This window comes from Accipiter gentilis, chromosome Z, assembly GCF_929443795.1.
Source record: "Accipiter gentilis chromosome Z, bAccGen1.1, whole genome shotgun sequence".
Lineage (NCBI taxonomy): Eukaryota > Metazoa > Chordata > Aves > Accipitriformes > Accipitridae > Astur > Astur gentilis.
In genome coordinates, this window is record NC_064919.1 from 34,586,087 (window position 1) to 34,598,864 (window position 12,778).

At 42.1% G+C, this 12,778-nt stretch overlaps 1 protein-coding gene across 5 annotated transcripts in view; it reads right to left on the minus strand.

The window, feature by feature from the left end:
* Positions 1–12,778, minus strand: part of NRG1 (neuregulin 1) — a 472,324-nt gene that overhangs the window by 150,367 nt on the left and 309,179 nt on the right. For all 5 annotated transcript variants that reach the window (XM_049795863.1, XM_049795862.1, XM_049795861.1 and 2 more), the window contains exon 2: positions 3,759–3,936. In XM_049795863.1, coding sequence (XP_049651820.1) covers positions 3,759–3,913 — 155 coding nt within the window. In that variant the 5' untranslated portion in view covers positions 3,914–3,936. The remainder of the gene's footprint in view (positions 1–3,758; positions 3,937–12,778) is intronic.

A 12,778-nucleotide genomic window follows, 5' to 3' on the forward strand; every position in this document is an offset into this window, starting at 1 on the left:
CGAAAGGGAAAGAAATACATCCGCAGAATGCAGTCCCAGCCCACCTTATCTGACTGCTTGAATTCATTTTGCTTCCAGTCTCCATCTGCCATCCAGAATTGCCTGTCTGTGGGCAAATAACCACGCTAAGCTTGGATGAAGCCCAAGGCACAGGGCACTTGCACACAAAGTTTTCTCATGCACTATTGCATCCAAAGCCATCAGCTAGGTAAACTGGCAAACACTATCACTCTGCCCAAAAAATGCAACCTTAATAAAGGAGCCTCTCTTCACGAAGAGAGCCTGACTCTGCACAGCACACTACCCAAACCAAAAAAGTGCATGCTTCACCCGGGTTTGAAATCAGGGAATGAAAATGAAATGTTACCAGTACAAGTGAACAGGCATGGGAAAGTTAGCTAGCAGGTGAAAAGCCCTTGTCTGGTGCCCATTTTTTCTATATCTCTACTGACACAAAGGAACAGCTTACAGCTTGGACACACAAATCAGTCAATTGTGGCATCACGAATCATAAGCAATCATAACAGCAGCAGAAACTCACTGACTGCATGCTCTTACTCCATGACAAATTTGAGGTAAAAAGTGAATGCTTTAAATGCCTTTCATTAAAATTTAAACTCATTCATTTTCTCTTGACTTTCCAGTGTAATGAGAAGGGGCACAGTCATTTAGTGTGTTTCACCTGCTGTACTGTCATGTCAACACATGTCATGGCAATGTGCCCTCTGAATCAACCACCCTGAAATCATCCTAGTGAGCTTAGAGGAGTGATTCCATGAGTTCATTCTACATGCAAGGCAGCCTTCAGAAGGCAAAGCTTTGAGGAAGCCTGCATTGACACAGAGTCTTCTAAACCCTTAAAAAACTAGGAAAACACAGTCAGCATGTGCCCCGCTTCTGAAAATCCTTTGAACCAGTAGTATTCACCCTGGCCAAATGCAGCCAATAAACACCAAGTTGCAGTATTATCTTTTCCATGCCTACTCCAGGTGCCAAGCTAAGGTATTAATTTCAACTTTTGAGCTAGACACTTCATTGTTCTGCCAGATATTTTTGAAATTTGTTAAAAAAACTAAAGCTAAATAGCCAGAACTCAGAAATATTTCTTTTTCTCCCAACAAATGAACAGGTTTTGTTCTGCCATCACACCATGAGAAAGGTGATTTCTTGCAAAATATGGCATTAGTGAAAGTCACTTCTGGCCATTGGCCACTACCTAGAAACTTTGTAAGGTTTTCGTAAATAAAAGTGTTATTCTCAAGTGTTTGGATTGAAGGAGTCAATAAGACTGTGGTACCCTGCATGCTAATGGTTTTTCAGAAACATAGCCTACTTTTTATGTAGCCATTTGACCTTTAAAACAGACAATCCCAGACAGATCAACAACTACTCTTGCCTTCCTAGTTGATGTTTCCCACACTTGGTAATAGTAAAAAATTCATACTAAAATGATTATTATAACAATATAGCAGCATACAAACATGACAAACATTTACCAATGCACTGTCATGAAAAAAATACAGAAAGTTAGTGGGGAAAAAACTCCTTCATCACTGATATTCCTTTCATTTGCCATCAGATCTTTATAATATGGCTTTGTTTTCTTTAATCTGCATGTCTTTTCAGGCATTCATTTGCACTGCATTTTCACCTGTTTTCCTTTAGCTTTAGAACACATGCCTCTCCCAATTTTTATCAAAATAAAATCTATCTCCTTTTAAGCTCTTCACATCTACTCAGTCCTGGAAGCACATGTAAAAAGCAAAAAAAGAAATGGCAAAGCACTGATGTGCCCTCAAACTAAAATCTCAAAATAGAAAGGCAAGGAAAATCCTTCAGATGTAAGCAGACATCCCTTGTCTTCCCCCTTTTTGTACTCTACATTCAGTGACTTTCACATCTCTAACTGGAAGGGCTTCTCTGTTCCACACTGACATTTCTGTTTTAAAACAGAATATAGAAGAGAGAAATTTCAATGATGAGTGATACCCTCATGGCTGGGGTAGCACACATAAATGTGAAATCCATGTCAAAGCCTGCATTCTGCCCACTGACAGTGTGGGAATAGGACTTCATATTTCCATTTTTTCAGAAAAAGGCCTAATTTCAATTTTTTCATTATATATCTTTTGGGGGATTTAAAACATGTTTTGGCACATCAACCTGAAAAATAGTCTCACACGTTCCACATGCATGCTGTAATCAATAGCTATTAGCTAGTTTCCCTTCTGCCAGCTCTTCAAAATTTTTGTGGGGAAAAAACCACACAAACCAGAAAAAAGGGAGCTGGCAGAAGGCAGTTACTGATTCAATGCTGAACTGATACAGCCTAGCCCCAGAAGGTGAAATCCTGGCTCCAGTGAGTTTCGTCAATCAGCATCAGCCAAAATGTATGAGGAGAAAATACTGTTTGCTGGTCACAGGCAGCACTGTGCTGCTGGGGAAGCTGAGGGCCAGGCTCTGACCTGAACATTTTCTTTACAGAATAGACTGAAAATACAACTCTGATGGAGACATATGGCCCTGCAAATGGGTGCAGACAATTTGCCAGGCTATCTGCCACCTGGAACAGCTCCATTTCACAAATGCTGGAAGGAGACATCAGAGGTTCCTTCTTGCCGTCTGTGTGACCGTGGCATGAGGGCTGCAGTAATGCTGCTCTGCCCCCTCTTTGTTTCACTTTGTGCCCCAGGCTGGGGTACAAGAAACTGCAAGGGTGGGCAGGACATCTGGTTTTCAACCTGAATAATTCTGGAAAGTCAAGCACCTGTTTGATTTTGGCTCCTGTTTTGCCTAATGATTTGAGACCTAACAAAAAGTATGGGGGTACTTTACACCCTGGAAGGAAAGATCTCTTGCAGATACTCTTGCAGACACCCCAAATCCTCTGTGTCTTGTACAAAGGGCTGGCATGGCACAATGCAGCAGATAGCAGCCCTGCCTACTGAGAACAGAAGTGAGAGTTGAAGGGCTGTGTTCAAACAGATTTCCATAGCTTCTTTGATGGATGAGCATCCACAATTGAAACTTTTTAACCTAAACAACAAGGTAGAGACCAAACAGCAAAAGCCTTCTCCTGTCTTGATGCAGAATATGCATTGTGTACCTTCTTCTTCCCTGCAGAAGCAATGCAGCAGACCATCTTTTGGCACTGTTCATCAGTCACATGTAGGGGACACTTTCCCCCAGCCAGGAGGATGAGATTTGCAGGCTTTGCTACTCATCTGACAATTGCTAGACCCATGCTTTGTTCTGCATGTGTGGGAATGCCTCTAGTAAAGGATTACTGCAAGCATGCATAAGGCATTCAAAGCTAATGCAGACAGCATTCAGCCATTTTAAGGACTAGACTGCTTGCAAAGCAAATCTCAAAAATATTTCCAAATATACTTTGCTTTGATGATTTTAAATGTTCTTGGATTTTAGACAATAAACATAAGGCACCTCAGTTCTTGTCAGTCGTTTTAAAATGGCCTGTCTCCAAGGTTTACTGGTTAAAATGATAGCCTTTGGCTATCAGAAAATAAATAGAAATTGAAAAGGGAAAATTGTTTATGAAATATTTATACCATTCTACCACTTCATCCATACGTTCAGGAAAAATAACATCACTATATGTTTCCTTAAATTTTCTTCTGCTGTAACTCACAGCTTTTAGCTTTGTGATACTGCAATTAACAACCTCAATGTTTGTGTTCTGGTGAACAGCCCTCCTCATCCCTCCCAGCCCCACTTGTGAGATATGTGTCTGTACTTACTTTTGTTTTTTGGGGATCTTGATATTTTCCGGTCTGTTTTTTTTTGTTATTTCCTTTCCATTCTTTAACCATTTGAATCTGAGCGCAGGGTATTCCGAAGTGGTTTCACACCTTAGCACTAGCTTCTGACCCACAGCAGCCTCTTGGTTTTTCATCTCCTTCAATTTGGGAGGCACCGCTAAAGAAATAAAAGAACGTGCTGGTGATTAGGTCGTCCTCAGAAGGGAAAACAGTACCAAGTCAAGTTGAGCTAGGCAAGCTACAGAGAGCAAAACCCCACCCAGACTAGCAATGCTTCCACAACAAAACCTGAAAAATAAGGATCATTTGTGTGTTACATGTATCATCCTTAAAGCATAAAGGCACATTTAATGACAGCCTAGTTTGACTCTTTGGAGTCCTCTTACGTGGGTCTTACAACCTGCAAGCCATATGCAGCAGGTTGTAAGAACTAACACTTTAGCAAGAACTAAAGTGCTGCTTCTGAATATGGTCTGAAGCACTAACAACACTTAATTGATTGTGTGCACCTAGACACGAGACAGCACACTGCAGCAGGCAGCCTTGGTAGGTAATACAGAAAGGGAAAGGGAGGGTGTCTTGCTGCTTTATTTTTTTCAGCTCCTATGAGTCAGGGGCATTCCAAAGGCTGCAGGTGCAGCTGATGTGACAGAGAGCTAAAAGCATAAATATAAGCTTGACAGCTTCCCTAATCTGAGGGAAAGGCTTTTGCTCCAGCCAAACATTATAACCCACATTATACACCTACCTCAAACCTCAGCTTGGCCATATCCTTTCCCTGAGGCAAGAGACAACAGGCTTGGAAGCCCATCAAGAGAATCAATATCAATTAAGGGTATTTTGGACCCAGAAGGGGACACTGCATTGAAGAGGCTCAGCCAATGGCTCCCACACACTGAAGGGCTCCAGCTGATGCATCTCAATTTCTACCATGTTGCAGCAATAGTGTTTCTTTTGTGGGTAAATCTCAAACCATTTAGGGCTTTCTAAGTTAAAGACCTCTAATATTGCACAACTGGTAATGATCTTTGAGCACAGGCTTCACAAGAAGATGCAGTCCTTTTGTGAGACACTACCCTTCATTTGACCCTATGGGCTAGCTGTAAAGCAGCCTCTACCATACTCCAGTATTGAGGTAAAACACCTAGTTTAACCTTACTTCCCCTGGGGCTTAAGATAACACCTTTACCACACAACTGGGGAGGGCTAATACATGGAGCTGCAGCTGGTGATAGCTTGTGAGTCCTTCCCAGGTCAGCTGCGCCCCGTTATTGGTCTGTACCTCTGGGGAGACAGTATTCTCTAGCTGCAATGTGGTTTGTTCCTTGAACAGATGTAATAGTGTCCAAGGAAAAAAATGGCCAGCATGGCCAAATGATTCCCTGTAATGTGCAGATTAGGAGATTTCATCAGGACACCAACAGGTCTCCAATACAGTCCAGTACAACAAAATGTTTTGACAAACTGGAACATGCTTGATTATGTTTTGGTATCTGTTGCTTGTGTGTTTGTGGAGACTTACTGACATCAATTGCCCTTAATTATTATTCCAGTCAGACAAAAACCAAGCAGCACCATCTTGTTGATAATTATGAGAGGCATGTATAAAGAACTGGATACACACATGCCCGATAAGCAGTTGCCTGTGACAGACAGCAGTGTGGCCTGTCCCCCATGTGAGGCAACCTTCCTGATCCCAGGAAAGCCCAGGGAAAGCCTGATTTCTGTGGAAAATGAGACTTGAGCAGAGCAGCATAAACAACAGTGGTTGGGAAAAGGCAGTCTGCAGGGAGTGAACAGATGAGATGGCACCTGCTGGGCCACCAGCAGAAGACAGGATAGGGACAGAGCAGCCTTTAATAATTAAAAGATTTCTAATTAAAAGGAAGGTGACAACTTTTTTCATGCATCTCTGATGGTGTGGAACACAAGTCACTGGCAGGAAGTATTGGGTGAGATATCAGCAAAACGTCTGAGAGGGAGACCTTCTCTGGGGAGGGCATCCATGGAGGTTTTACACAGAGGGTAGACACATGTGTCAGCGTGGCACTGTGGTGGATCAGGTAAGGCCCAGGATTTCATGACCAGAAAGAAATCTCCCCCAAAATGCCTTCTCATATGTTGGTTCCCATTTTCCACTCCCCTCAGAATAGTTTTGGAAATTCCAGGGTGTTCCAAAAATGCTACCAAAATAATTTTTGCTTTCTGAAAAAACAAATGCCCACACACCATTCTGAAATTAGTATGTTTAAATAAATATAATTCTATGAGTGTGTGTGTATTTGTATATATACATACATTTACATAAGCACACATGTAAATGTACAGGCAGTCACCCAAAAGAGAGAAAGAAATTTTGAAATACACCAATCTTTAAATTTTCCAACAAAATAATTAGCATTAACAGCCTTACTACTGAGGTTTGTGCATACACTTTCATTCTGTCATTGAAGAGTTAAGGTTATAGTCTTTTGACACTATATATGAAAAGTAGCTGCAGAGGTGTGAAATAAAAGGCAGTATTCCTTATTTTACCATATTTCACTTATTATGGTCCTAGTCCATATCTTGCATAAATTAGGAGAATAACCACACTTGCAAGCATCAAAATTTTTGTGCTTAAGACTTCAACTGGTTATTGATTTTCCTGTCAACATAGCGGTGTGAAACTGGGAATAGAAGGGAGATGCCGTTTTGTTCCTGAATTTTATTTTAATTCAATATTATCTGCTCAAAATGACTTGCAGATTTTTTCCTCCATCAGAACTGTCAATGAAAAAAAAAAGTGTTAAATTAATATGCTCAGCTCTTGCCATAATTCAGGAGTTACCAGGAAACATAAAAGAGGATTTAATCAATGGCAGTGACCCTCACTAATTCACAGTAACTCACTGTCCAAGCATGCAGGCTCTCCAGGGAAAGCAGTAAAAGCTGTTCCCAGACATGACAGAAAAGAGATTGTTTCTTCTCCCTCCCCCCCCCCCCCCCCCGCCCTTTTCATTTACACTATGTTTATTTCCTTTCAGCTGCAGTTTTGCAAAAGTTAATCGGACCTGCCAGGCATATGAGAAAGCTTGTGCTGATAGAACTACAGCATTGTGTGCTTGGATCGAGATCAGCTACAGCTTCCACTGTTGCAGGAGGTAGTTGACTTTCATCAGTCTGTGCCCATTTCTCCAGTGCTGCTAAGACAGGACCTTGTCTGAGGGGTAAAAACGCTTTTAAAGGAGGCAAAAATGCTTATAATGATAACTAGACATTGCTTCCCTGGCACCTCCCTCCCCTTGGCTCTCTACCCCTTCCCGCTTTGGCCCCATGGCATCTCCTGCCAGCTTGGCTCCTTTCCACCACTCCTTGCTGTGCCCATCACGCAGCACCGCTCCTGACACCAGCAATGCCACTGCCCACCGATCCAGGTGAGGCTCGCTGCTGCGGGCGGGAACGAGGGAGAAAGGGCAAGGAAAACACTTTCTGCACCTCCTACGCAGAGATGGAGGTTGAGGTGCCATCCAGGAGAGGATGACTCGGTCCAAAGGTGTTGTGAAAGATGGAAGGGAGCCTTGCAGCATTTCCTGTGGGTCCCATTTTCGGCCATGCTGTCCTGAGCAGCTCTAGTACAGTGGCAGCAGTGTCCTCACACGTGCCATCCGACACCAAATGACAAGGGCCGGGTAGCAAAGAAAACAGACAAATCCTGAAGAGAAACAGCAGAAACTAAGTGTGGAATCACCCTGAAAGCGACACCACTTGAATGAAAGGTGCAGCAGGCTCCACTTTATCTGTATTCCTTGTGCTGAAACCCAGGAGGGCCTCACATTTTAAGAGTTAATTAGACACACAGAAAGGCATCCACGTTTAACCCCAGGCATTTCACACTCCCCGGTCAGGACCTCTCTCTGTGACCCACGGACCTCCCCTGGTTTGACAGACTTTCTAAGAAAGCAACAGGGGCGATAACAGCAAGAGAGAGGGCTGTCATGCTGTGACGAGCCCTCACAAAGTGGCAGGGGCTCTTGTGTCAGCAAATGTCCTGCAGTATTGGAAGGGTTTAACAGGCAAAGCATGCAAGGTGTTATATCTCTGTTTATTGAAATGGCTTGAATATCTGTCATTTTGTTAGCAATTTTTTCAGAAATGTATGTCTGCTGGCCTGCATAATATCATTGCAGATAAGGAACACACACTTCCATATTTTCTCTGCAAAAGACTCACTGATAATGTATGACTGGAGATAACTTCTTCTCTCTGGACCTTGGTGAGTTTGGCAAAGCACAGCAATCTCCTCACCCTCAGTGTTTGATTGTATAGTTAATCTGCATGGAAGTTCAACACATTGAACAAATTAAACAGGAAACCTGCAAAATATTATCACACAACTACATGCTTTCAGCTGAAATTCCATGAGTGGTTGGTTTTTTTCCCCCTTTCTTTTCTTTTCCTAGGAAGGCACAAAGCCTTTTAAGAGTCTAAGCACAGGAATGTATTAGGCATGCTTGCCAGTAGGCACATGTGCACCGTTTGCTGTGCAAAATTGTGACCAACAGCTTGATGAGTGGTAATAAAAGCCACAAGAATAACACCCATTGCCTTGGCCTCAGACTTGCTTTTTTGTAGCATAATGCTCAAGGCAGGTCAGTAATGCAAGACAAATTACATTATTTCCAAAAGCCTTCTCCCCTTGCATATGAGATTGTAATCAAGCTCAGGTTTATCATCAACAGGCCAGATTTTCCAAAGGTTTTGGTACAAACCATGTAAGCTACATTTTAAAATGTATACTGTTCCTGCTCTAAGCAACTAAAAAAACCCCCAAACCCAAAGTTCTGTTGTTTTCTATTGGTTTTTATCCCCCCTGTTATTCTCTTAGGCAACATTTGGATTCTGTACACTTTTAAAAATCTGGCTATTTCCTTCCAGCATGCTGAATCTGTGTGCAGATTACCTATGCGATAAAACCCTGTGTGTAATGATAGGAGATAATCCCACATAACCAGCTCTCCAAAATACCAGAGTAACTGAACATGAGCTGAGAGACTGGAAAACCAAACAAATCATTTAGCTACTTAAATGGGAATTTCTCAGTTCTGAACTCTTTTGAAAATACTGCCAGATACATTTTAACTTCTTGGTCTTGGTATGATTTGAATACTTATGGCTGTGTGGAAGACCAAAAGGAAAAATTGCAAACCCGACATCTGTCTTGAGCACTACCTGTAAAACCAAGACCCGCGTAATCTTATTCTTCCTAGTGATGTTAAAAAGAAATTTTTGCAGAAATTGTAGATGTTGTAAGGCCAGAAGAAAGGGGAATGCCACAGGAATGGCTAGCAACATGTTCAGGAGCCAAGAGACAGAGCAATAGGGAGGGATATAGCACTACAGCCATGTTCTTTGAACACTGGACCAGTGAGGAACCAGCAAATGCCACTATAAATCAGAGTAAACACTTCCAAAAGCTAATCACAAAGCCAACTGCAACTCTGATTACCCTGACCGGGAACTGCTTGTCTCATGCTGTGGAGAGTTTGAGTCTAAACTCAGTAAGCCTGATAGGCTTAGGTATGACGTGCTGAAGTCTCACTTGGTCCTTTCGAAGTAATGGTGCACCCAGCAAACTCATAGATCTCCACCTAAAGTATCTGTTTATTCAGGGTGAGATGCTTTCAAGTACATGGTATGTCATGCCAGTGTTCATGGATATTTACCCCTAGCCATGAAGCTGCTCTCTGAGCTTGCATTAATCCTCTTGTTCTCCCTGTCAGAAACCCAGTAAACCCTTCCAATGAGAGTATCATGGGCCAGCTCATAACATAACCTTGGCAAGACAGGATTTTCAACAGAACACTGAAAATGGACATATGGAAGAAGAACTGTGCAAATGGGGAAGGTCTCAATACTCCCCCCTAACCTTGACAAGGCAGGATTTTCAACAGGACACTGAAAATGGACATACGGAAGAACTGTACAAATGGAGAAGGTCTCACTATTCCCTCCTCTACTCTAAAAGTAAAAAGCATCTCCAGTGGAGCCAGAAAAAGGATGTTAGTGACAAACTGGCATGTCTAGAAGTATCATGTCCATGAGGGAAAACCTGAGAGTACCCATTTATTCAGTGTAATAAGATAATGCCAGGCTGTCCAGCCTCCTGCAGTCACTCAAGATATCAGTTTCTGAGCTTAGACCCCCTCAGAGACAGGGAACCGCATTCAAAGATAGCAAAATGTAGGTTTCACAAGAGAAGCTGAGTATAAGCAAGCGTCTAACCTAAAGATTACAATTTAAAGGTCAACACTTAATTTATTTACTGATGATTGTGTCTGCAGGAACACACTGCCTGATTGTATTAAATACTCTCTCCTCTGGTTCACAATGCTTCAGCTGACTCCAACTGGCTGCATCCCTGATAAACTTTGATGATCCTGTTAGACACTGTCAATACAAAAACCTGATCATACAGACTGAAAATCTGGGGACAGTGTAAAATAAATGTACTTGATATCCAATAAGTGATTCAGGTACAACTGCTCATAAAGTCGCTATAAAAATCTGCAGGTCCATATTTTACATACCTAAGTGCATAAAGGTAGACTCCAAAATCTTTATTTCAGCGCTAAAATTAAAGCAATCCAATGCACAGAAATGCTATGCAGGCATAAATCCCATGGACTTCAAGGGGACTTGCAAGTACTCAGTGATTTTTTTTACATGAAGCCACTTTTGATTTAAGAGCTGAATTTCAGGGCTGCACATTAAAAAAGTTTGTCTCAAGTTGCGTGTCTTGAAGTCAGATGAGGGGAGGAAGCATGGCTTGCTGCATCATATATATGTCTCTTTCTCTTCTTTGCTCTCCAGCACAAGTACTTTCATCACTAATCTCTATCTTTGCTTGAAAAAAGGCATGCAATAAGTCACCAAACAGAGAGCAGTGCAGCTGAGAAAAAGACCTAAAAGCAAAGGCTGTGACTGCACTGTTAACTTGGCTGGGTCTCAGACTACGCCTTATGGCCAGAATTGGAAGGTCCACCAGATCACCAGGCTGAGAGGCATGTGAAACTTAAACTTTGGGTTTCAGCTATGGTACACATGTAGCCATGTTGGTGTGCCCTGAGATCATGTTGGGAAGAATAAAAACAAATGTAGAAAAAAAAATGGCAAGGAAGGAAAGATGTGCAACACAACGGTCTTCTCCTTCGGTATAATTTCAGAGGTTATTCCTCTGGATTACTGATGAAAATCCAGTTCTTAGGCAATTCCCTTTTTTTCTCTTTGGTAGAACTGACTTTTTTTTTATACCTTCCTTAGAGCTTTAGCCTTTCAATCAGAGGGCTGAAAAGTGCTGCAGCCATCTCCTCCTCTCCCTCTCACATTTTGTATTTTCTGACACACTGCTGTATTTGCCACCATCAGAAAACACAGAGACTTCTGTGTGTCAAATCCTGTAAACTTTTCAAATCCTATGCACTATCTTATATATTATAACTCTTGTTTCCATCTCCTCTGGTCTCACCAGTTGCTTATCCACCCTCTCAGCATTTCTCCATCATGCTCTTTCCCTTCACACTGTTCCAACAAAGCTGGTATGCCTATGTACAAACTACATGAGTGATTGCTTTCCCTTGATCCTAATCAGAGAGGCCCATTTTTTCTCCTGGCTTAAATTGTTTTCTGGGCTTTGTAGCTTCTTCTGATTCTGCAATAGTTTCACTTCATATACAAAATCGTACCATGCATCAGCCAATAAATTGCCCAGTGCGGATGCAACCATGGCAGGCCTTCATACTTCTCAAAATCTTCCTCATCCTTTTGAGGTTGTGTAAGCCTTAAGAGAAGGAATAACAACACACATCCAGAAACATTGCCAGCACACTTTTAGGTGCCTGGTCAGAGATCTTCCTAATTAAGTGTGTCAATTTGTCCCTATTCCCAGTGAGAGCTCAGTTGTACATGTATAGAAGCAACAGTCTGCCATATTAGTGCATGACGCAGAATTTGAATAACATCAGACAATGTTGTAGTCATTAGATTCACATAAATTAGCTCAGTATTAAAAAAATTCTTCATGTTGAACAAGAAAACCAGAAGGACCTGCTTCCCACATGGTCACCTTATTAAAAATGATATAACACAGGGAATAGGGAGTGCCATTACAGGTGAAATTTAGTGGAAATGGTGGTCAGAAGGCAATTCCCAGACCGTGGGATGCAGGGCACCTCAATAGATGGCTGCTAACCACCTCATCCTACACAGGTTCACAGAGCTAGAGTCACTGCAACCACCACCAAGGATACCAGAGTAATCTGAGTTTGGGGATATAACCGCTGGAAAGAATAATTAGTGAGTACACAGAAAGACCCAAAATGGGATTTACAAAAACAACTGCCTCCCCAAAAGTCCCCCAAAATCTCCCTCTCACAAAGTTCACACAGAGGCCACCACTTTTCACAAAGTACATGAGAAAATTTCTGGGCATCCTCAGGCACAGTTGGCAGTTTAGAGGGTTCATTTGTCCACTAACGTTCCTCCCTACACTGAACCACTCATCCATGTTGAAATTTTGAGGCGGGAAGGTGGAAAACCTGAACTGAAGCCTGTCTGATGGCTTGTTTGACATGAACAGAAACTAAATCAAAACATAGAAATTAATTTGGAGAAAACAAGAATGACTGGAGCATGAAAAGGAAGAATTTGCTGTTGCAGTAAGGGCTGCATAAAGTATTTACGGCAGTGTGAAGAACTTTGAAACTTTCAAGATATTGATTTGCTAATGCACAAGTCAAGCAACACTATGGGTATTGGCTCCTCATTCACCACTTTCCTTCCCCTCCTCTCCTTTAAATCCTTTGTGGTCAGCTCTTCTAGCAATACTGTCTTTTGGGGATTTATGTGGGTGTTTAGCATAGGCTGTGGAAGGACATAGGTCTACAAAAACATCTGTGTGCTCAAAGACGGAGGAAACCTGTGGAAGGCAAGGGCAGCCCTTCCACTGCAACCCCAAAGTG